This window comes from Pseudorca crassidens, chromosome 6 (assembly GCF_039906515.1).
Source record: "Pseudorca crassidens isolate mPseCra1 chromosome 6, mPseCra1.hap1, whole genome shotgun sequence".
NCBI classification, from domain to species: domain Eukaryota; kingdom Metazoa; phylum Chordata; class Mammalia; order Artiodactyla; family Delphinidae; genus Pseudorca; species Pseudorca crassidens.
Window position 1 is genome coordinate 127,214,461 of NC_090301.1, and position 24,296 is coordinate 127,238,756.

At 47.2% G+C, this 24,296-nt stretch overlaps 1 protein-coding gene across 1 annotated transcript; it reads right to left on the reverse strand.

Moving 5' to 3' along the window:
- Positions 1–4,472: 4,472 nt before the first annotated feature.
- AMER3 (APC membrane recruitment protein 3) lies at positions 4,473–22,448 on the reverse strand. The gene is made up of 2 exons (XM_067742321.1): positions 21,874–22,448; positions 4,473–15,805 (listed from the first exon to the last, which is right to left on the reverse strand). Exon 2 carries the CDS (start codon positions 15,785–15,787, stop codon positions 13,373–13,375), a length of 2,415 nt encoding a protein of 804 aa, XP_067598422.1. The 5' UTR covers positions 15,788–15,805; positions 21,874–22,448; the 3' UTR covers positions 4,473–13,372.
- Between the last annotated feature and the right edge of the window lie 1,848 nt (positions 22,449–24,296).

The following is a 24,296-nucleotide window of genomic DNA, read 5'->3' on the forward strand; positions in this document are numbered from 1 at the left end:
TTACCAAACTGATTGATTTGCTCTAGTAGTTTTCTGGTGGCATCTTTAGGATTTTCTATGTATAGTATCATGTCATCTGCAAACAGTGACAGTTTTACTTCTTTTCCAGTTTGGATTCCTTTTCTTTTCCTTCTCTGACTACTGTGACTAAAACATCTAAAACTATATTGAATAATGGTGAGAGTGGGTACCCTTGTATTTTTCCTGATCTAGGAGGAAATGCTTTCCTATTTTTACCATTGAGAATGATGTTTGCTGTGAATTTAACATATATGGCTTTTATTATGTTGAGGTAGGTTCACTCTATTCCCACTTTCTGGATAGTTTTTATCATAAACTGGTGTTGAATTTTGTGCAAATCTTTTTCTGCATCTATTGAGATTATAATATGGTTTTTAATCCTTCAGTTTGTTAGTATGGTGTATCATATTGATTGATTTGCATATATTGAAAAATCCTTTCATTCCTGGGATAAACCCCACTTGATCATGGTGTATAATCCTTTTAATGTGCTTTTGGATTCTGTTTGCTAGTATTTTGTTGAGGAGTTTTGCATCTATGTGATATTGGCCTGTAATTTTCTTTCTTTCTTTTTTTTCTTTTTGATATCTTTGCCTGGTTTTGGTATCAGGTGATGGTGACCTCATGGAATGAATTTGGGAGTGTTCCTCCCTCTGCTATATTTTGGAAGAGTTTGAGCAGGGTAGGTGTTAGCTCTTCTCTAAATGTTTGATAGAATTTGACTGTGGAGCCATCTGGCTCTGGGCTTTTGTTTGTTGGAAGACTTTAAATCAGAGTTTCAAATTCAGTGCTTATTATTGATCTGTTCATATTTTCTATTTGTTCCTGGTTCAGTCTTGGAAGGTTGCACTTTTCTAAAAATTTGTCCATTTCTTCCAGGCTGTCCACTTGATTGGCATAGAGTTGCTTGTAGTAATCTCTCATGATCCTTTGTATTTCTGCAGTGTCACTTGTTACTTCTCTGTTTTCATTTCTAATTCTGTTGATCTAAGTCTTCTCTCTTCTTTTGTTGATGAGTCTCTCTAATGGTTTATCAATTTTGTTTATCTTCTCAAATAACCAGCTTTAAGTTTTATTGATCTTTGGTATTGTTTCCTTCATTTCTCTTTCATTTATTTCTGATCTGATCTTTATGATTTCTTTCTGTCTGCTAACTTTGTGGGATTCTTGTTTTTCTTCTTTCTCTAGTTGCTTTAGGTGTAAGGTTAGGTTGTTTATTTTGAGATTTTTCTTGTTTCTTGAGGTAGGATTGTATTGTTATAAACTTCTCTCTTAGAACGGCTTTTGCTGCATCCCATAGATTTTGGGTCATTGTGTTTTCAATGTCATTTGTTTCTAGACATTTTTTGATTTGCCCTTTGTTTTCATCACTGATCTCTTTGTTGTTTAATAGCATATTGTTTAGCCTCCATGTGTTTCCACTTTTTACAGTTTTTTTTCCTGTAATTGATATTTAGTCTCATAACATTGTGGTTGGAAAAGAAGCTTCATACAATTTTAAGTTTCTTAAACTTCCTGAGGCTTGATTTGTGATCCAAGATGTGATCTATCCTGGAGAATGTTCCATGAGCACTTGAGAAGAAAGTGTATTCTGTTCTTTTATGATGGAATGTTCTATAAATATCAATTAAGTCCATCTGCTCTAATGTGTCCTTTAAAGCCTGTGTTTCCTTACTGATTTTCATTTTGGATGATCTGTCCATTTGTGAAAGTGAGGTGTTAAAGTTCCTACTATTACTTTGTTAGTGTCCATTTCCCCTTTTGCGGCTGTTAGCATTTGCCTTATGTATTGAGGTGCTCATGTTAGGTGCATAAATATTTACAATTGTTATATCTTCTTCTTGGATTGATCCCTTGATCATTATTTAGTGTCCTTCTTTGTCTCTTGTAATAGTCTTATTTTAAAGTCTCTTTTGTCTGATATGAGTATTCCTACTCCAGCTTTCTTTTGATTTCCATTTACATGGAATATATTTTTCCATCTCCTCATTTTCAGTCTGTATGTGTCCCTTGATCTGAAGTTGGTCTCTTGTAGACAGCATATATATGCGTCTTGTTTTTGTATCCATTCAGCCAGTCTGTGTCTTCTGGTTGGAGCAATTAATCCATTTACATTTTAGATAATTTTCAATATGTATGTTCCTATTACCATTTTCCTAGTTGTTTTTGGGTTTGTTTTTATAGGTCTTTTCCCTCTCTTGTGTTTCCTGCCTAGAGAAGTTCCTTTAGCATTTGTTGTAAAGCTGGTTTGGTGGTGCTAAATTCTTTTAACTTTTGCTTGTCTGTAAAACTTTCAATTTCTCTGTCAAATCTGAATGAGATCCTTGCTGGGTAGAGTAATCTTGCTTGTAGGTTTTTCCCTTTCATCACTTTAAATATATCCTGCCACTCCCCTATGGCCTGCAGAGTTTCTGCTGAAAGATCAGCTGTTTATCTTATAGGAATGTGTTTGCTTTTCCCTTCTATGTTATTTGTATATTAGTTGTTGCTTTTCCCTTGTTGCTTTTATTATTTTTTTCTTTCTGTTTACTTTTTGTTACTTTGATTAATATGTGTCTCTGTGTGTTTCTCCTTGCGTTTACCCTGTATGTGTCTCTCTGCAGTTTCTGGACTTGATTGACTATTTCCTTTCCCATTTGGGGGAAGTTTTCAACTCTAATCTCTTCAAATATTTTCTCAGACCCTTTCTTTTCTTCTTCTTCTTCTGGGATGCCTATAATTCAAATGTTGGTGCACTTAATGCTGTCCCAGAGGTCTCTGTTACTGTCCTCAATTCTTTTCATTCTTCTTTCTTTATTCTGCTCTGTGGCAGTTATTTCCACCATTCTATCTTCCAGCTTACTTATCCGTTCTTCTGCCTCAGTTATTCTGCTATTGATTCCTTCTAGAGTTCAGTTATTGTGTTGTTCATTACTGTTGTTTGCTCTTTAGTTCTTCTAGGTCCTTGTTAAGTGTTTCCTGTATTTTCTCCATTCTGTTTTAGACATTTTGGATCATCTTTACTATCATTACTACGAATTCTTTTTCATAGTAGTTTGCCTATTGCCTCTTCATTATTTGGTCTTGTGGGTTTTTATCTTGCTCCTTTGTCTGCAAGATATTTCTCTGTCTTCTCATTTTTTCTATCTTACTGTGTTTGTGGTTTCCTTTCCCTAGGCAGCAGGGTCGTAGCTCCTCTTGCTTCTGTTCTCTGCCCCTGGTGGTGAGGTTGGTCCAGAGTCTTGCATAGCCTTCCTGATGGGAGGGGCTGGTGCCTGTGTTCTGTTGAGTGGAGCTGAGTCTTTTTCCTCTGATGAGCAGGGTGGTGTCAGGTGGTGTGTTTTGGGGTGTCTGTGAACTTAGTATGACTTTAGGTAGTCTGAGTGCTGATGGGTGGGTTTGTGTTCCTATGTTGTTTGTTGTTTGGTGTGAGGCATCCATCGCTGGGAACTGCAGGCAGTTGGGTGGAGCTGGGTCTTTGATTCAGATAGAGGCCTCCATGAGAGCTCTTGGCGATTAATCTTCCCTGAGTCCAGGAATTCTCTAGTGGTCCAGCACCCTGGACTCAGTGCTCCCACCCCAGAGCCTCAGGCCTTACTTCCATTCAGGGAACAAAGACCCCACAAGTCACTCATCCCAGCAATAAAGAGGATTAACAAAAGCAGATAAACAAAATGCTTGACAAATGGTAAAAAGTAAAATCAAACAAACAAAAACAGAAACACACATACACACAAAAGAAACAAAAACAGAACCAAATAAAACAAAATCAAGAGAACAACCAGACAAACAAAAGAACCTAAGAATGAAATTAAACAATTAAAAACAAAACTAACAAAATCACAAAAACAAAAAACAAAATCAAAGCAGAGTGCGAACTGAAGAATGAAGCAAAGAAACAAAACAAACCAACAAAAATGATAAAAAAAGAAGAAAAAGGGGAAAGAAGACAGAACAACAGAAAAGCAATGTAGAAATAGAAATATAAAAAAATAAAATAAAAACATATTAAAGAAAAAAAAACTCTAGACAATTGGTAAAAACAAAATCAACACAACCAAAAACAGAAACAAGGAAACACACAGACATGCAAAGAAACAAAAACAGAACCAAATAAAACAAAAACCAAAGAACAACTAGACAAACAGAAGAACACTGAAACAAAATCAAACAATTTCAATCAAAACTAACAAAAACAGAAAACCTAAAATCAAAACAATATCAGTGCGCCTACTGAAGCATAAAGCAAAGGAACCAATAAAAATGAGTTTAAGAAAAAGGGAAAAAACACAGTACAAGTGAAAGGCAAAGTAGAAATGGAAATATAAAAAAACATATATACAGGAAAAATAAGACGGACAAAGTAGGCAAAAAACACAGAACAACAGAAAAGAAAAGTAAAAACAGAAATACATAAATATAAAAATGTAAAAGGTGTTATAAAACAAGAAGATCCCAAAATACTAAAGAAAAAAATATATACTAGAAAACAAAAAACAAGGCAGAACCAACAACAGAATGAATCAAAACATAATAAAATTAATAATAATAATTATGTTTCCCTGAGGTCTCAGCTCTAAGTGTCCTTGCACACACCCTGAGGCACAGCCCACCTCTGCCTCTGCAAGAGACCCTCCTCTGTCTCTGGCCTGGTCTCTGAACTTGCTGTGGGCCCTTTGGGGACAACTGAGACTCTGATCTGGCCCAACTCCTGTGTGTGCTGCCCCCTAAGTCCACAGCTGTCAGAGCTAGACTGTTTTCTTTTGTGAGAACACTCATTGTCTACTCAGGTATTCCATAGATGCAGGGTTTACCTATCTGATTATGTAGATTTAATCTGTAGCTAGTGCAGCTGATGGAAAGGTTTTCAGTCTTCTTCCTTAGTCACCCCATCCCTGGGGTTCAGCTTTGGTTTTATCCCCACCTCTGTGTGTGGTCCACCCATAGAAGTCTGGTCCTGAGGCTGCCTTGGAGCTCTTTGGTCTGCCCCAGTGAGGACAGGGTGCAGAGGTGGTCTGACTTCTTGGATTGTGGGAGCTCAGGCAGCGCCAACAGTGCAGGGAAGCCAGCAGCCACAGGCACAAGAGATATGGCCCTACTGAGGGGCTTTTCTGGTGGCTGGTGGCTGGTGCATGAAAGCCAGACCTGAGAGGGCTTTTCCTATTTCCCTGCAGCCAGCATGTGAGGGCCAGCTCTGACGGGGGCTTTTTTTATTGCTCAGCAGCTGGCACGCAAGAGCCAGCCTTGATTGGGCTTCTTTTATTGTTGTCAGCAGGCGCCAGCATGTGGGGAGAGAGAGGTTACATATTTGGCTCCTCCCCCTGCATGTGACTCAGCAGTAGTGCCCTGCTTCTGTGGCAGTCCAGTCTTCCTCTGTAGGCATTCCCTGTTGTGGATTTCCTCCCTCCCATCTCCTCAGTCTGTGTCCCCACCGCCAACAGCAGTTCTCGCTCTGGATCTGTTCTCCAGTCCCCATGCTCCAGCTACCAGCTCCTTTGCACTCCTGTGAACACACGTCCCAGTCTAGGGCACATAGGGCCACAGTACAGACCATCTGTGTAGTTCTCACTCTGTCCAGTCTGTCACAGATCAGCCACTTCACCCTCTTCCAACAGCCTCAAATGCTTCCCTTCTGTCCCAATTGATTTCCCCATCAGAGAGGGGGTTTCCCCATTGGAGGGGGGGTTTCCCTGAATTCGGGAATTTCTCCTCTGCCTCAGCTCCCCTGCTCCAGGGTGCAGGTTCCATCTTGCTTCCTCTCCTCCTCCTTCTCCCTTCTTTTTTCATCCCACCCAGTTAAGCAGGGATCTTTATATTCCTTTCTGACTATAAAGAAAGTCAGAAAGGACTATAAAGATCCAGTGTCCAAGGTCTTCTGGCAGTGTTCAGTTGGTATTCTGTGAGAATTGTTGCATCTATAGATATATTCATGATGCATCTGTGGAGAGAGATGAACCCTACATCCTCCTATTCCTCTGCCATCTTAACTCCTTCCTGTAGGTGTATTCTTGATGCATTTGTGGGGAAAGGTGAACTTTACATCCTCCTACTCCTCTATCTTGACTCAATTCTCTTTGATCCATTTTGAATTAATTTTTCTATATGGTATAAGGTAAGGATCCACCTTCATACTTTTGCATGTTGCATCCAATTTTCCCAGCATCGTTTGTGGAAAAAATGGTCCTTTCTCCATTGAATAGTTTTGACATTCTTGTCAAAGGGCGCCAAATGTGTAAGGGTTTATTTCTGGGCTGGCTATTATATTCCATTGTTCTGTATGTCTGTCCTTATGCCAGTAGTATCTGTTTTGTTTACTGTAGCTTTGTAATAAGTTTTCAAATTATGAAGTGTGAGTTCTCCAACTTTGTTCTTTTTCAGGATTGTTTTGGCTCTTTTGAGTCCCTTGAGATTCCATGTGAATTTCAAGATAGGTTGTTCTATTCCTGCAAAAGAGAATCTATTGGGATTTTTGTAGTGATTGCATTGAATCTTTAGATTGCTTTAGATAGTATTTTCATTTTAGCAATATTAAATCTTCCAATCCATGAACACGAGTTATCTTTCTACTTATTTATGTCTTAAATTTTTTTCAGCAATACTTTATAGTTTTCAATGTACAATTATTTTGCCTCCTTGGTTAAATTCATTCCCAAGTGTTTTATTTTTTATGCTATGAAATTGTTTTATTCATTTCCTTTTTGGATTGTTCATTGTTAGTGTATGGAAATTCAACTGATATTTGTTGATTTTGTATCTTTCAACTTGGCTGAATTAATTTATTAACTCTAGCAGTCTTCTTGTAGATCTTTAGAATTTTCTATTTTTAAAATCATGTTGTCTGAAAGTGTGCATCCTTGTCTTATGTCTGATCTTAGGAGAAAGTTTCAGTCTTTTTACCATTGAGGGTAATGTTAGCTGTGAGTTTTTAATTCCCTTTGTCATGTTGAGGATATTTCTTTCTATTCCTAGTTTATTGAGTATTTTTTATCATGAAAGGGTGTTGGATATTGTAAAATGCCTTTTCTGCATCAGTTGAGATGATCATGTGGTTTTTTTCCTTCATCTTATTAATGGCATGTATTACATAGTTTGTTTTTTGTATATTGAACCATTCTTGCACTTCAGGAATAAAACTCACTTGGTCTTGGTGTATAATCCTTTTACTATGCTGCTGAATTCAGTTTGCTAGTATTTTGTTGAGAATTTTTGTATCTATATATTCATAAGAAATATTGGTATGTAGTTTTCTTGTAGTTTCTTTTCTGGCTTTGGTATCAGGGTAGTGCTGACCTCATGGAATCAGTTAGGAACTATTCCCACCTCTTCAATATTTTGGAAGAGTTTCAGCGTAATTAGTTTTAAATCCTCCTTGAATGTTTGATGGAATTTACCAGTTAAGCCATCTTGTCCTAGGCTTTTCTCTACTGAGAGATTTTTTTTATTACTGACATAGTCTCCTTATTAGTTATAGGTCTATTCAGATTTTCTTTTTCTTCGTGATTCTATTTTTTTTTTTTTTTTTTTTTGGAGTACGCGGGCCTCTCACTGTTGTGGCCTCTCCTGTTGTGGAGCACAGGCTCCAGACGTGCAGGCTCAGTGGCCATGGCTCACGGGCCCAGCGGCTCCGCGGCATGTGGGATCTTCCCGGACCGGGGCACGAACCCGTGTCCCCTGCATCGGCAGGCAGACTCTCAACCACTGTGCCACCAGGGAAGCCCCTCTTCGTGATTCATTTTTATAGATGTACATTTCTAGGAATTTGTCCATTTCATCTAGGTTATGCAATTGGTTGATATATAAATGTTCATAGCATTCTCTTATTATCTTTTTTATTTTTATAAAATTGGTAGTGATATCTCCACTTATATTTCTGATTTCAGTACTTTGAGTCTTCTCTCTTTTGTACTCAGTTTAAGCTAAATGTGTGTCAATTTAGTTGATCTTTTCAAAAGATCAACTTTGGTTTTGATGACTTTTTCCTGTTTTATTTTTTTTTTTCTCTTCTCTATTGTATTTATCTCCACTAAGTTTTATTGCTTCTTTCCTTCTACTGGCTATGGGTTAGTTTATTCTTCTTTTTCTAGTTCCTTAAAATATAAATTTAGGTTATCGATTTGAGATCTTTCTTCTTTTTTAATGTATGCATTGTAGCAATAAATTTCCTACTTAGCACTGCTTTCTCTGCATCCTGTAAGTTTTGGTATATTGTGTCTCTTTTTATTTGTCACAAGTATTTTCTAATAAAGCTTGCCGATTCTTTACTCAGCCATGTTTAATTCTGCATTTAATTTGCAGTGTTTTTGACTTCTAGCATATTTTTTGGATTTCTTTCTTGGAATTCTTCCTGTCAGCTATATTACCACTTGTTCTTGCATTTTGCCTACTTTTTTCACTCGAACTCTTAACATATTAATCAATCTTATTTTATAATCTTTATGTGATAATTCCAACATCTGTGACTGGTTCTGGCAATAGCTTTGTCCCTCAGACATTGTTTACTCTTGGCTTTAACAGGCTTTATAATTTTTTGTTGAAAGCCAGACATTGTATAGGGTAATAGGTACTGAGGTAAATAGGCTTTTAGTGTGAGGATTTATGTTAATCTGGCTAAGAGTTGGGCTGCTTTAATATTTCTTATAACTATAGGCACCAGAGGCTTCATATTACTCTAGTGGGCTTACTTTTTCCTCCCTTCTTTTCTTTGTGGCTTCCTTTTGTTCTGATCTTTAGAGAGAGTCTTTGTCTTGTAGCTCTTTTAGTTTTAATCCACAGTTCTTATTACTGGAGGCTTATTAGTGTGGTAATGGGGTTAGTCAGGAGGGAGAGAATGTGCCCTTATCTTCTAAGCTTCTAATCAGTCTCAGTCTTTTGTGGGCCTGTGCCCCCAGGGTGGGGTTAAGCCTTCCAAAACCCTAGTCCCTTCTGGCCCACCATTTCCAGTTTTGTATTTTGGAGTCCTTTTCTGGTTAACTGTCCTTTTCTTTTTATCTTTCTTTCTATCTGTATTTCTTTTTCTTAAGTGAGACAGGAAGGCTGGAGATGACAGGGGTCGGGTGGAGTGCCTTCCTTCAGCTTGGAAAAGTCTTCAGAAGAGTCCCCTGGGGAAGCCCCTCCCCTTTACATAGGCCTGTTAGGGAGAAGGTTATGGAGGGTTTCACAATGGCTACTCTTCTTCCTTTGCCAAGCCCATGAGGGGGTCTTTTGTCCTCACCCTGAAAACGCAGTGTGGTTCCTGGAGGAAAGCCATGAAAGTGTGAGCCCCCCTTTACTGCCCAGCCCCTTATAGCTTCTTATTCAGCCTACAGCCACTTGTCAAAACGACTCCGGAACAGTTCCTACCAGTTCTTTGGCATCTTGCACCAGGTCTTGGTTGCCTCGTTTCTCTGGATGCACCTTTGCCTCCAGACTTCAGAGGAGTTATTTGCTCTGTGACCTCTGTTTTCTGATGAATCAAGGAAAGTCATGGATTTTCAGGTTGTCCACATTTTTCTTGTTGTAAGGATGGGAATGACAACTTTTAAGGCCTTATACATAATAACAAAAGAACTCATCTCTCCCCTTCCAAAGATGGGGGTGTGTAGTATGTTTGTATGAGCATGGAGCCCAGGCCATTAACATCAGGCCCTTAAGGTAGGTGGGCATTGGGGTGGAGACATAGAAGCAGGATGCACTGTTCATTTTAAAAATTACATCTGTTCCTTGTTAAATTTCACTTTTATAGTTTTGAAGAGGACTTTCAGAGAGAACATTTAGGAGAAAAAGGAGTGCATGCAGCATTGTTTGTAACAGCAAAAATGGGAAATAACTTGACTATCCATCAACAGGAGAGTGTTTAAATTACTTGCCACCTTCAGGAGACTGCTGTGCAGCTTTCAAGAGAATGGAGAACCTGCGTGCTCCTGGTGCCTGCTAAGCTCAAGGAAGACATCTGTGATATGGTGTGCAGTAAGAAAAAAGGTTCAAGTCCATGTGTGTTTATGTCATGGGCAGAGAAAGGGTCTGAGGACACACCCAATGTTCAAGAAGGACAGGGAAGAGGAGGCTCTGCACTTGGCATTGTTTGAATTGGTTGTAGTAAGTGGGTATTAATTTTGATTCAAAACAACAGGGGGTAATGGAGGAATTGGAGGAGACTCACTTTTCATTGTTCTCCCTTCTGTGTCATTTGAGTTTTGTATTCTGTATATTTGTCCCCATTTTATAAAAATAAATAAATAAATAAGCAAACAAACATAAATAAACTGAAGAGCCAGGAAAGGTAAGAAGCACCCCCAATGTAGTTGGCAGGCACTTCCCCAACCTGTGCTGGCCTTCACCTCCTTCTTCTTTCCAGCACCTTCTCCTGCTCTCTTCCCTGCCCTCCTGGTCCACCCTGGCCACCCTGCTGTAGGGCCCAGGCCTCCCCCAGCTGGGAGGCTGCCTGGGTACCTTCCTATTTTCTAACTCAACTTCAGAAGGTTGGAAGGGCAGAAGCACAGTGCACAGGCTCCAGGGTGAACCCCAGCTCCCCCACCACTGTGTGACCCTGGGACATCTGTGAACTGGGGACAACTGGACCTACTTCTCAGGATTTTACTTTACATGGGAAAAATCTTCTATAACCTCTACAGCCACGTGTGAATGAGAGGGCTGGAAATTGACCAGAGTTATGAAAATGCCCCAAGCAGGTCTCTTCCACACCCATCACTGGGTTAGGCACCTGTCCCAGGAGCTGGACCCTGAAGTTCCCCTCTTCCTCCCAGTGCGTCACCTCGAGGACATCCTTGAGGACTGTGAAGCCCAGTCAGAATGGCATTGCCTGGACCCATCTTGCTGGGGAGGGCAGCCTGAGGGGTGGGGTGCAGAAAGAGAGATGGGCTGAGGGACCCTTGACTCAGTGCACACAAGAGGAAGATCACACAGCCTCTTTCACTCTCCCAGCAGGGCGCCTAGCACACCACTGCTGGGACCACTCCCCAGATTGCTGAGTGAGAATCTCTGCAGTGTTGGGATTGCTTAAAATGCTCCCCAGATTGAGAGCCACTGGGCAATATTTCCTCCCAGTAGGCATGGTTCTAAGTCCTTGTTTCTGCTGCCCTGCTGTTGGGTCACTGTGCACCTGCTTCACCATGGACTCTGAGTCCTGGGTCCCCTTTGGTACTGCCCTCCTGACTCCAGGCCTCTCCTAACTGGACCACTTTGGTTCCTGCCCTTCCCAGTGCTCTTGGACCAGGCTGGTTCTTCCACATCTCCAGAAGTCATTGTGTCACATCAAGGAAGTCTCCATCAGAACTTCTGCCAGGTTAAACCCAACTCTGCTGCTCTCTAGACACAAGGCCCACAGGCAACAAGAAATCAGAAAACCATGTACAACCTTTTGATATTTCATTCTTGTAACAGTATTTACTGAGCAATTGCTCTGCTCAGGTGCGGTACAAAGTAACGGAGGTGCACTCCTGGAACCCAGACACCTGTGCCCTAAAAGAAGGGAGGAGAGGAGGCTTCGAGAGGGGTGTTCATGGCAGGAGCCTACCGAGAGCTGGGCCCTAGGAGTCGGGGTTCGGCTCCGACACCATCAGTCCCACACACTGCCCGAGTGTGTCATGGGCAAGCCACATCCGCACCCTGGCCTCGGTTTCCATGTCAGAAACCAGGAGAGCAGCTGCATTCCGATTGCTGCAGGGATGCAGCGAGCTACTCCACATGTCACCTGCTCCCATCTAGGCCCAATAACGCTGTAGTGACCACTTGTGGCAGTCCTGGGAGGAAGGGTCAAGTGTGGCTTCCCAGAAAGGCTGGCCCTGACCTTCCTTGTGTCCTGTCTCGATGGGCCTGGTCAGGAGCCCTGTCATGCCCTTTTGAACCTCCCATGTGCTGCATGCATCCTCCACACAGTGGGCCCCAGGAAGCAGTTGTTAATGAGGGCCGTGGAGCGTGTTCTAGCCTGAAACAAAGCCTCAGACAATCAGGAGAGACCCCAGCCTGTGGTCAGCTTGCCAGACTGCATCCCTCCATCTGGAATTCCTCCCTCATCACTGGGCCTGCCCCCTTCCTAGGCTGGCCTCTCTTCTAGAAAAAGCTTCATAGCTGCCTGTGGCATACTCCCCCCCACGCACCCCCCACCCCCGCCTGGCACCTCACCACAACAGGGCAGCTGAGGCAGGATCTAATCGTAGGGAACCCTGGCAAGGGGCTGGCTGCTGGCCTGCTGCCCTGAGGCTGGCCAAACAGACACCTGCCCTTCCTGAGGTGCGAGCCACCTTTCCCTCTGTGATTCTGAATGTTTGGAGCTGTGCACATGTTGTGGCTTTCGAGGGGTTGGGGGATACAGCCTCATTCAAAGGTGAGCCTTCCTGAAGCGGGAGGCTAGAATGCTTGGCAGCATGGAGGGCAAGAATGGCAGTGTGGAGAATCAGTCAGCTTCTTCCCCAAGAGTATCTTGCCACCTGTAGCTCGGTTAGAGAATGCAAGCTGGGGGAAGTCATTGTTTGGATGGGATGCTTTGTGACAGAGAACACCCATAGGCCAGAGTCTGCAGGGTCTGGCCAGCCCTGGCAAGGTTGCACAGGAATGCATGGCATCTGCTGGTTCAAGGCTCTTGCTGAGATGGCTGGTTCTGCTTCTGATTCCCTCAGAGAAGCCCTTCAGGGTCCCAAAGGCTGTGGCTGCTCATCCTGGGGGTGGAGAGCAGGCTGGGGTGGGGCAAGTGGGCGCTCCCAAGCTCATCTGCAGCCCCCTACCCCTGTCTCAAGCGCCTACCCCTGAGCCTCAGACCCCCCACTCACATTTATTACTCTCAACCCTTGTGCAGAGTTATCAGCACAATATGTACCCTTTATAATATGTACCATTTCCATCCCATCAGTTTCAAACCCGAGCTCCTCTCTCTGACATGCTGTATGAGGAGTGGCCAAATGTGGCTACTTCACATCTGGGTTTAGACGCTTCATTTTTTGGTGGGAAAGTCGGTGAGGCACATTTTGAGAGCGCTAGAAGCTTTGCGATTGTCCTTGGCCTTGGGCTGCCCGGGACCTATTCTGGCTGAGCTGGTGGGTTCAGCTGTGGATGCCTCCATGTTAAAATGCCCCGCCCCACTGAGTCCTGCCACCCCCTCCCCCCCAATACAGTCCTCACATCGGGGACAAAGGGTGGAGATTTGGGTCTTAGGCTCTCCTGAGTGTGACCACAAAGACACAAGACCGTTCCAAAGGTGGGTCTCAGCCGTGCTGGCCTGGGAGGTCCCACTTCCTGCTGGTTGCAGAGGATGCCCTCGTGGTCCAAGAAGCTGCAGCGGCTTTCTGGGGCACTTGCAGAGTGGGCCCCCTCCCACTGGCTGTTGGAAGTGGGGGCCAGAATTCCTGGCAGGTGATCCCAGGCAGCAGGACTGAGGGGGCTATGAGTCCAGCTGGCTCCTGTGTGCAGCCTGCTCTATAGCCCTCGAGCTGAGCTGCAGAGGCTGGTCCTCCACAGAGGCATGGGCCTGGGCATCCAGCCTGGCGGGCTCCACCCTGATCTGGCTCAGGTCCAGAATGCGGCCTGGGCACCTCTGGTCCTGTGGGCTGTGGAGTGGGCTGGCCAGGGAGGGCAGGCCACATAGGGCAGCCATGCTAGGGAAGCTGTTAGGCTGTTTCTGTTGCAGAACGTCAGGGCCCCTGGCCTGAGGCTGCCCGCAGAGCCCGCTACCTGTGTTCTGCCTGGGGGGCTGACAGTCTGGGTGGATCTGTAGGGCTGCCACCTGGGCCACACAGCCTGTCAGAGTGAGCTCTAAATCCACGGTGCTCCCCCCGAGACCTGGCCTCCAGGGACCTTGGAAACACCCCAGGTTCCCAGGAAAACTGGGCTCCTGGGAGCCAGGCCAGGCAGAGGGGTTTGGGACCTTGTTTTTGCTGGATGTGTTGGTTGCCATGGGGGCTGCAGACCCCACAGAGGAGAACGAGCCTTCAGGGTGGCCTTGTGTCCCTTCTTCCCCAGAGACCTGCACACACTCCAGAGGGGGGTCCCTGGATGGAGAGCTGGTCCCCTGCTTGGTCCCCGCTAGGACCTCACTCATTCCAGCAAGCGGGCCCTTGGGGCCCGAACATGCCCACAGCTCCCGCCTGCTGGGTGCTGAGCTCACGGAGGTCCTCCCCGCATCTAAGGCCCGGGTCCCCCCGCCCTCCAGCTTCACTGGACCTAGGCACACCTTCTCAGAGCCAGCTCCTGGTTTCTCCACCAGTCCTCCCGGGGGCGTTGCAGGCTCCCTGGGGGCCGAGGCAGGCGGGACACGGAGCTCTGGGCTCCGGCGGAGCCAGTTGATAATGCCCATGGTGATGGCAAGCTCGGTGTCGCAGAGCTTCAGCAGGCACTCCTTGCCCCTCCAGGAGCTCTGCAGGAAGCTCTGGCTGAGCAGGTCTGGGCCTGGAGCGGCGGCCAGGTTCTCTTCTGCCCCCACGTGGAAGCTGCACATGGACAGCGGGGCTCCCAGGGCCGGCCCCGACAGACTCTCAGACACGCACAGGTCGTCGTCCAGGCTCGGGCTCCCAGGGCCCTCGGTGGGGTCGTAGAAGAGCTCGTAGAGGGCGTCTCCACTGTAGCTGTCCCTGGGGAAGGCGGCTGCGGGTGTGCCTGGGCTCGGGGCCTCCTTCTTGTCCTCCTCGAGGCCTGGTGAGAAGGAGTCGTAGTAGCCCTCGTCGCTCGTGGACACAGACTCTGGCCGCTCGCTCTTGGGCGTGCCCGTGTCTATGGAGCTGGCTTTGGAGCCGCCGTGGGGGTCCCTGCATGGGCACAGGGGAAGCTCAGCAAGCCCAGCTGCATCTGGCCTGGGCTTGTCTGTGTCTGACCCCTGGGGGCCCCCCAGCCACGGACCTAGCAGGGCGCGCTGTTGCTGCCTCACCGAGTGATTCACACGGTCCCAGAACTTGTCAAAGTCAGACATCTCGTTCTGGGCAGGCGATGCCAGCTGCTCTACGCTGCCCTGGAAGGGGCCCCTGGAAGCCATGCAGTCAGGGGCCTGGGATGCCCGGGCAGGGCTCTCCAGGCCCTCATGCAGCTCCAGGGAGGGCACTGAGCTCTCGTCTGCAAAGATCTCCCCGCAGCCGGTGAGTGAGTCAAAGCTCTTGAGTGAGGCCACATCCTCACACAGGGCCCTGCAAAGGTCAAAGGAGGAGTCGGGTAGGAACTCACTGTCAGACAGGTCCTGGCACAGGCTGTCCAGTCCCAGCCCCTCGCCCAAGGGGAAGCAAGCTGTGCCTTGCTGCCCTCCAGCCTCTGATGGGCCTTCAGGGGAGGACAAGCTCTTCCCCTTCGTTGCCAGCGAGGCCAAATTCTCAGTTTTGTTTCTGCGGATGTGGAATAGATTCCGAAAACATTTCTTGGGTCGTTTCAGGGAAATTCTCTTCCTTGGGATGCTCTTGGCCACCGCTGGTACAAAGGGCATCTGGGGCACAAAGTGGCGGTAGTCAATCATGCGCTGGCTCCTGGGGGGCCCTGGGAAGCTTGTGCTGCCCACCAGCTGCCCTGTAGCTGCGGCTGCCCTGTCAGCCCTGGGCACAGCGTCTTGAGTCTTGCTCTTCTGCACCAGTTTGAAGGTGGTCCCACAGAGAGCTGCAGGCCCCCCATTGGCGTCTGGCTGGGCCCCCTTGTCGGAGCACCTGTCATATCCTTGGGTGCTGGGACTGACCTGGGGGCCCCTCTCACTGTGGGGTCGCTGCTGCCCTCCTGGTGAGACTGCATCCTCCGTGGCCAGGGCAGTGGCTGCTGGATCTGGGGGTTTCTCATGGTCAATCTGCAGGCTAGATTTGATGAATGTCTTTCCTCTCTTCAGCTCCATGCTGCAGTGTCCCTGCTGCTGTGGAGGAAAGAAGGAGGCACTCGGTATCCAAGATGGAGGCCTGTGGTTCTAGAAGACATGTGTTTGCCTCCCCCCCCACCCCCCACCCACCCACTGCCCACATGGGCATGGGAGCTGAGCTCTGACATCTGAGCTTGGATCCTCCGTGGAGGCAAGAGGAGAGGGAGATGGGAACTGCCACATCCACAGGCTTGCTGCTCCAGCCTTTGTAGATAACTGATACCCAATACCCAGAGAAGTTAAGTCATGTGCTTAAAGGCAGACAACAGGAGACAAAATGAGAGCATACTGGGGTCTGGTACTCCTGTAGTCGTGATCTTGTGACTCCCTTGAGCATCCTTTCAGAGCTTATCTGGGCAAGTTAGACTTCCATGTCCAGGCCCGGCACTCTACCCACAGCACCATATCCTTAGGAGGAGTATCATGGCCCTTCTGAGTGGATGAAGCAGAGGACTCAATAAATAAGTTGCTTCCTTCATGCAAGAGACAGGGAAACCCAAGCCTACTTCCTGGGCTGGGCGCAGTGGGCCATGTGGGTATGGGGGGAGGGAAGACACATGCATGCCCTCCAGGACTGCTGCATCTGTTTGAGGAGGGAAGACTCAGTCTACACAGAGGCCATCAGGCAAGGCACAGCCAAGCATCTCATGGTGCACGAGAGCTTGCGCACGGAGGAGAGAGCATTGTGGCAGAAGGCGAAAGGGAGGAGACAAGCAGGAGACCAGGAACAGGCAGACGGGCCACACACAGCATACCATGAGCTGGAAGAGCAGGCAGGGTCGTCTTTTGTGGATGTCCTAACTGATAAACATTGCTACCTGGAGTGCCATCCAGAGAAAGGCTCTGATGCCCAGTCTGAGTTCAATGGGAAAGAGTGCTGGAATCGCTTATTGATGTCTGTCCTGGGTTCGGGAGTGGGAAGGTGGTAAGGGTATTAACAACTTGATCATCCTTGCACAGCTGGGGAGTTTGGCCTTACCCCCAGTCAGGAAAGAGCTATGGAAGTCTTCTGAGGGAGTGGGTGGAAGTAGTGACATAATGAAGTTGATGGTCTGAGACCATTTATCTGCTGTCTGAGTGGAGGATGGACTGAATCAGGAGAGAGGCTCTGAACAGAGAGGACTCACAAGAGGAAGCTAAAATGGAATGGGTATATGGAGATAAGGTCTAGATGGAAACTGCAGTTCTAAGCATGAAAAAGAGGGGTAAAGTCATAGGGTCTTTCAAAGGAAGAAACACGAGGATTTAGCAACTAAATAAAGAAAGACAAGTAGGCCAGAAGTCATAAACACTGAGGCTGGGATTCAGGCCATGAGGGGGACCATAGGAGTGGGAAAAGTCCAGAAAGTGGAGAGGATGAGATGTGAGCAAAGGCAAGGAAGGTACCTGTGTTAAGAGCTGGTTTGGGGGAGAGGAGCAAGGGTCTAGTTTTAAACCATTGCCTTTGGGGTGAGTTTGGAGACTCACAAGACCACATCAAAAGAAGGCAGGGGCTTCCCTGGTGGCGCAGTGGTTGGAGTCCGCCTGCCGATGCAGGGGACACGGGTTCATGCCTCGGTCCAGGAAGATCCCACATGCCGCAGAGCGGCTGGGCCCGTGAGCCATGGCCGCTGGGCCTGCGCGTCCGGAGCCCCGCAACGAAAGGACCGGGAACCGCAAAAAGAAAAAAAAAAAAAAAAAAAAGAGGGCAATGCTGTATCAGTAAACAAAGGATGTCACAGTCATCAGCGATTGCAGCCCTCCAATGTGAGCCAGTGAGCCCTGAGGAAACTCAGGAAGGAAAGAATACCTGCCATCTAGCAGCCATCAGACTGCAGCCACTCCCACGATCAGCCCTCAGGAAACTCAGGATGTGAAAACACAGGATGCTGGCCCCAGGTAGCTGAGGTGCATATCAAAGGAATGATTTTAGTGAGCCCAGAATCTTGCATCTTCCCATACACAGAAAAGTGCTAAATTCCTTAACTTGGGATAGCAGGTTTTCTTTAATTAACAATAATATTTTGACGTTCAGACTACCTGCCCTTTGTTGCAAAACTTCTATATAACCTGATTCCCCCCCTTGCCTCTTCTGAGCAGTTGTCTCAGGGTTACTTGAGATGCTGCCTCCTGGGCTTGAAGTCCTAAAAATTCCCACCAAATAAAACATAACTGAAAAAAAAAAAAGAAGAAGAAAAAGAAGGCAGTGCTGAAGAGCACCCCGTGAGATGCCCCCCCGCCCTGGTGTGCTGTTCCTCACAGGTACCCCGCTCCCAGGCTCCATCTGCCTCATTGTCTCCGCCTCTCCTTGGCAGTGAGGGACCTGCCAGTTGGTCCTCTGGCTGGTTTCTTGCGCTCTCCATAAGGAGTGCTCCATAGGGAGCATCTGGATTCACTTTCCCTCAGTCCACAGTCTGTGAGGGAGGAATAGAGCAGGTGTGCGGGCAAGTGGCTTTATTGGCCTGCATGCCTTTCACGCCCACTGCCAAAGAGGCCTCCCGGTCCCCTCCGGAGAATCTCGGAAATGCTTCAACATGGGGTCCTGGAGGCGGGCGGAAGGGCTGTCTCCAGGCCCAGGTGGCAATGTTAAAGCCAAAGAGGATGAAAAGGGCTGGCAAAGTGGGCACTGCAGAGGCTCCCAGGGCAAGTGTCATGGCCTCCACCCCACTCCCACCTGTGGGCAATGCTGCCTCCCCTGCAGACGAACACCTGGGGCCTTTGGCCAGAAGACAGTAGAAGGAGCAGGCACCGTGTCAGGGAAGGCTGCAGAGCCCAGGCTTGGATATGGCTGCAGTCCAGCTCTTGGTGGCAGCATCCTGGACAGTGGGTCAGTCCCTCAAGCTGCCTTTCTGCCTCCTGCCAGGTGGCATGTGCCCAAGTCTTCCCCACCCTGTACCTGCAGACCCCATTTCCACTCCCCACAACCTTTTGTAGCCTAGCTCTGGTGGGTTTGGGTACACACAGCATAGCGGTTATTTTCTGGGCTCTGGAGTGGGAAGACCTGTATCTGAGTCTTTGTTCCCTCTACCTAACCAGGCAGAGTGCTTGGCCCATAACCTTATAAGGGACATACTACTGTAACCCCCATTTGATAAAGGAGAAATTAAGGTGCAGAAAAGTCAATCGATTGGCCCAGGTCACACAGGTGGTAAGTAACAGACCTAGGATTTGAACCCAAGCCTGTCTGATACTAAACATGTGCTCTTAACTGATAGACATTCTATGAACTAACAGCTCAATCTCCTCTTCGTGGGAAATCTAAACATTGAATAATAAATGTGGTTTTGTGAGAAATTTTGGAAAGCATAATGAAAATGAAGATTAAAAGCAAAAGTATAGCTCACAAACTTAGAAAAATTGTAACGGAAGGTAGTATAATTTCTATGGCAAGAAATTTTGGAGATATTCATTATGAGATTTCTGTTGCATTTATTTTTTTCCATGTTTTAGAAAAATATTTTTATTACTGTCCTTTGGGAAATAACTTCAACCAGGCATGATAAAGATTATTTCACTGTGTGCAGATTTTTGCAACTACAGAATATAAGATGGTTTATTTGATACTGATCTCTATAAATAAAACTTCTAGTTTCTTAATTCTTGTAATAGGTACTGATTTAAAATCAAATTCTTGGAATAGTTACTGATTTAAAATCATGAGCAATTGGAAATTTCACCACACTCTAGAGTTGGAAAATGGTCTTTCAAAATAGCTGTCATTGCTATAGGTGTTGGGACCAAATGTCACTAACATTGCCAACCCTATTTCCTGAGTCTATTTAACACTTTGCACGTTGTTAGGACAATAAGCACTAAGGCCCAGAACAATGAACCAGAAACTTGCAAAATACTGGAGCAATCAGGTGAAATTCAGTGTGTGTTCAGTCCATTCAGTTTCCATGTTAAAACATTTTACCAGATCCTGACTCTTTGGAAATGTGGGGTCCATATGTGACACGGGTGAGAACTCCCTGAGAGGTCAGAAGACCCACTGCCCAACTGGAGTCAAGCTGAGCGGCCATCTTTCATGATAATTCTCAGGGGCACAGTGGGATTTATCTGGACAGCCAGGTGCTGGCATTCTCATTTCCTGAGGGCAAAGGCCATGTGTCCAGGTTCTCAGTTGCAAAAATGCACAATCTGCCTTGTAACCCTGTGGCTAGACACCCTCTTTGTGGAGCCTGAGAGAGACTCCCCCATCATTTGCCAGCCAGGAAGGCCAATTTTCAGTTTTAACAGGTCACTCCAGGTGTGGGTGAGAAAGTAAAATAGGAGGAAGCGTGGACACAAGAGGGCAGGTTAGGAGCCAGAGGAAGGTCCAGGGGAAAGAAAGTGGTGACAAAGACTTCCCACGTGTGAAAGCTTACATCTCAGCATCTTACACAGAGCGTGTGCATGCATACGAACTTACTGCAAATTGAGCAAATGAAGTAATTCCATTTGCTGCTTTTCTACATTATGACTAACTTTAGCTCAACTGCCTAGAATTTTCTTTTCCTTTTGGTAAGGTAATTTTATGTTTTTCTTTCCTTTTTGAACATTAAAATGACCAGGTATTTCATGGAGTAAAATAAAAACCTTGGAGCTACACACGTGCAACAGAAACAGTTTGGAAATATAAAAATTTTGACTAATAGCTTTGGTATTTACCCTGCCTTCTCCTGCCCCACCCCCAATATCCAGGAAAATCACAAACATGAAACACAAAGGGGTGAATGGTGATAAGAGAGTAGGAACCTATGAGGGAAGCCCCGCCCAGGGACATCCTGGACATTGGGGTGGACAGGCTATGTATAGGGCAGTAGTTTATCTCTGTAAGAGGCTGCCTTGTCTAAGCCAAAACCTTCAGGGTGATGGAGTGAAGGCCACTTCGGGGAGGGCAGCCTCTATGTTCTGGGATGGCTGTGGGGTGGGGAATGAAGCAGAAATAGAATCTGCAGTGTTTAGAACATCACCAATTCACCCAGCCCCCACGTTGGGGAGACAAAGGGACCTTTGGGGAGCGAAGGTCCTGGTCTACTTTTTCTAAGGGAGTCTCTGGGCATTCCTGGCCTGCCCAGTGGAGAAAAGATGGGTCTCCAGTCTTACTCGTCCCTTCCCAGTACTCGCATCCGAGGGGACAAGGTTCCCCCCTTCCGTAGCCCAGACCTTTTCAGGTCTGTGTCATCGCTCCCAGACCCCGCATCACGGAGTGGACAGAGTGCAGACACTGGTTCCTCCTCTCAGCCCGCCCATTGCGCGAAAAACGCACAAAAATTTCCAAATCGCTGCCCTCCTCCGCTCCACGCCTACATCCTCGGGGCTTTGGCGACTTACCGCTGGGGCCTGGAGCGTCGCAGGACGCGGCCTTGGCAGGTCCGGGAGCCGCGCCCGATCCCGAGCTGAGCGCTCAGCACCACGGTCAGCTCCCGGCGCAGCGCGCGCCCGCCGGACCCTGGGAGGCCGAGGGCCGGCTCCCTCCCTTCGCCGCAGGAGGGGCTGGGAGGCCGCGGCAGGAGGCGGGCCCGCAAGGGTTTAGCAGCCGGAGGGCAATCGCGCCGCGGCGGGGCGGGGCCCGGCAGAGAGCCTGTCGGGCGCGTAGGCGCACCCGCGCTGTAGTGGGCGAGGCGGCGCGCGGGGCCGGGTGGGGACCGCTCTGGCAGGGCCGCCGCCCGGACCTCGCTCGGTCTCGCTTTGTTCGTGTTTATTCCGGTATCTGCCTCCGTGCGTCTCTGCCCTCCCCCGCAGGGCTGTGGTTCTGCATCCCTCAGGCCCAGTCTCTTGGGCTCCCCAGACTGACAGCCGCCCAGTCGTCTCCCCTTGCCCCCGACCGTATTTCCCCGCCGCGGTCCGAACTCCTGAGAGCGCGCAGGTGTGGGTGCCCCTAGCCTCCACAGCACGCAGCGCCGGGGCACAGTTAGCCAACCCTGTCGGAAGGGCCGAGTCACGAGCCCTCCCCAGGATTCGGAGCGGGTTTGGAAGAAGGAGCAGGCCAATCTCGAGATGCGGGACAGAGTCTTCAAGAGCCTTCCTTACAGAGTGCCTTTCTTGGGCCTGATTATATGACTAATGGGAAGGAAAGAGGTGCTCCCCTCACAGGTACTCACAGTGTGGCGTCTGCCGGTGCTGTGGCCTGCCGCAGTCTTGCGGGAGGGGCAGAAGTGTTGTGGGACTCTCTCCCCGCTGAGCTGAGGAAGGAGGGTCTGCACGCTGGGAGCAGGAATAAAGTATGGAGTAAGCAACTCCGGGATGGCTCGGAGAGAAGTGCCAGGAGCATGGGTGAGGGGCGGAGCACAGGCAGGGCTGGTGGGGCGGGGTGGAGTGGGGTGAGGGGGGAGAGTACAGGCAGAGAGCGCTGGGAGGAAGAAGGAAGGAGTCTTGCAGTCCAGGCTTGGGCTGAGGCCCAAAAGAGGTCAGGGCTCCGTGGATGACGAAGGCCACTCCTTTCTTTGAGCCTGATGGGCTCCCTCCCTGTTCCCATTTCCAAAAAAAAATCCCCTGGATACAGACGTTCTTCCTTGGTCTGGGCTGGCTTTGTCATAAATCAGCAGCCTTCTTTATCATCAGTCACCTTGAGATCATCCCACCCCAGTCACCGCAGTCAAGAGCAGCTCCACCGCAGGCCCCTCCTTCAGCAAGGATCACCCACCACCTTTGGGTGAGGCCCCCTTCTTGCATTTCTTGGAGTTGAATCGTCTTTCTAGCCAGTGACTGACTCACTGTTAGGCCAGATGTCCTCCCTCCCCCCATGTTGATGGTATAGTCCTGACCTTTCCTGGCAGTTTCTGGCCTTCAGAGTTCCCAGAATCAATTTCCCCCCTATTACATAGAAACATAGTTGGATCTGTGCCTCATGCCACATAACCCTGAATCAAGTGTAGGATCCCCTAGACTCCACAGTCCTCACCAGTTTAAGTTAACAAAGATTAGCCTCTCCTATTATGGTCTCCCTTCTTCCGCATTACAGCATTACAAGGACAAATTTTCCCTTAACATCTTCCATTGAGTGATAATTGGTCTAGTCAATGCTCAGCTTGTCACCCTATTGTCAGTGAAAACTATTCTAAGCCATCTACTTCCTCCTGTTAGACAGTTTAAAAACATCCTTATTTTGGGGTATAAAAACCCCAAACAAAAACAAACTATAGGACTTCCCTGGTGGCGCAGTGGTTGAGAGTCCGCCTGCCAATGCAGGGGACACGGGTTCATGCCTCGGTCCAGGAAGATCCCACATGCCGCAGAGCGGCTGGGCCCGTGAGCCATGGCCGCTGGGCCTGCGTGTCCGGAGCCTGTGCTCCACAACGGGAGATGCCGCAACAGTGAGAGCCCCGCGTACCGCAAAAAAAAAACCTATATATATATATATATATATATATATATATATATACATACATATATACACACATACACATAACATATATATCATATATATAACATATACATAGTTTGTGTATTACATATAACATATATTTATATGTAATAAACAAACTATATATAATTATATATTATAAATAAAATATATTTATATATATAAATAAACTATATAATACACACACACATATATATAATTTTTTTCCCCAAGACATGGGATCTGGTCTTCTCCAAGGACCCCTGGAAAGACCTTTCACACCAAGATTTCCCAGTTTAGATATTACTGAAAGATTTTTTCTTTAAACTGTTTTAATATAAACTTACTTTATGTTATTTTTGTAATACACTGACTTAGTTTTCTCATCTGCATTTTCAGGCTGTGGCTATAACCCTCTTCTTTCCTGGCATGGGCTCTTAGGGTTTTCTTGACCTGGGCTCCCAGGTGACTTGATTGACTGGAGGATCTCAGGCCCCCTGGCCACACCCCTTGCTTTCCGACAGACCCAGAGGATTTCACTTAACTGTGAGCACAAATTTAACAACAGCCTATGATGCTGATCTGGCCAGCTGCATGAGTGGGTGTGCAAAGCTCCAGGTTTGCAGCCCGAGAACCCAGTTCCATGTGGGGCCCACATCTGAAGGGACTGGGAGGTGAGGGGGTGGAACCCCACACCTCTGAGGAAGGCTGGCAGGACTGGGACTGTCAACTTGGAGAAGAACATGCTTCAGGGGCCACAATTTGGAGCAGATGGCTGACCAGGGAGGACGGCCAATGGCTCCAAGGATGGGCATGGCAAGAGGCAGTCTGGGACTCAGGTCAGTTCCCCTGCAGCGAGATGTCCTCCCCAATCTCAAACAAACTAGTGTGAGGGGTACTATCAGATGAAGTGGCTATGGCTATGGCTAGACGGTTTCTTGTTCTTTTACATTTATCTATATTTTAAAACGTCCATCCTAAAAACAAACTGAACAGAGTTTCTTTTTCTTTTTTTCAATTGTGGCAAAATATGCATAACATAGAATTTTCAATTTAACAGGTTTTAAGTGTACAGTTCGGTGTCATTAAGTACATTACATAGTTGTATACCATCGTCTCTACCTACTTCCAAAATATTTTCATCACCTCAAATAGAAACTCTGTACCCATAAAGTGATAACT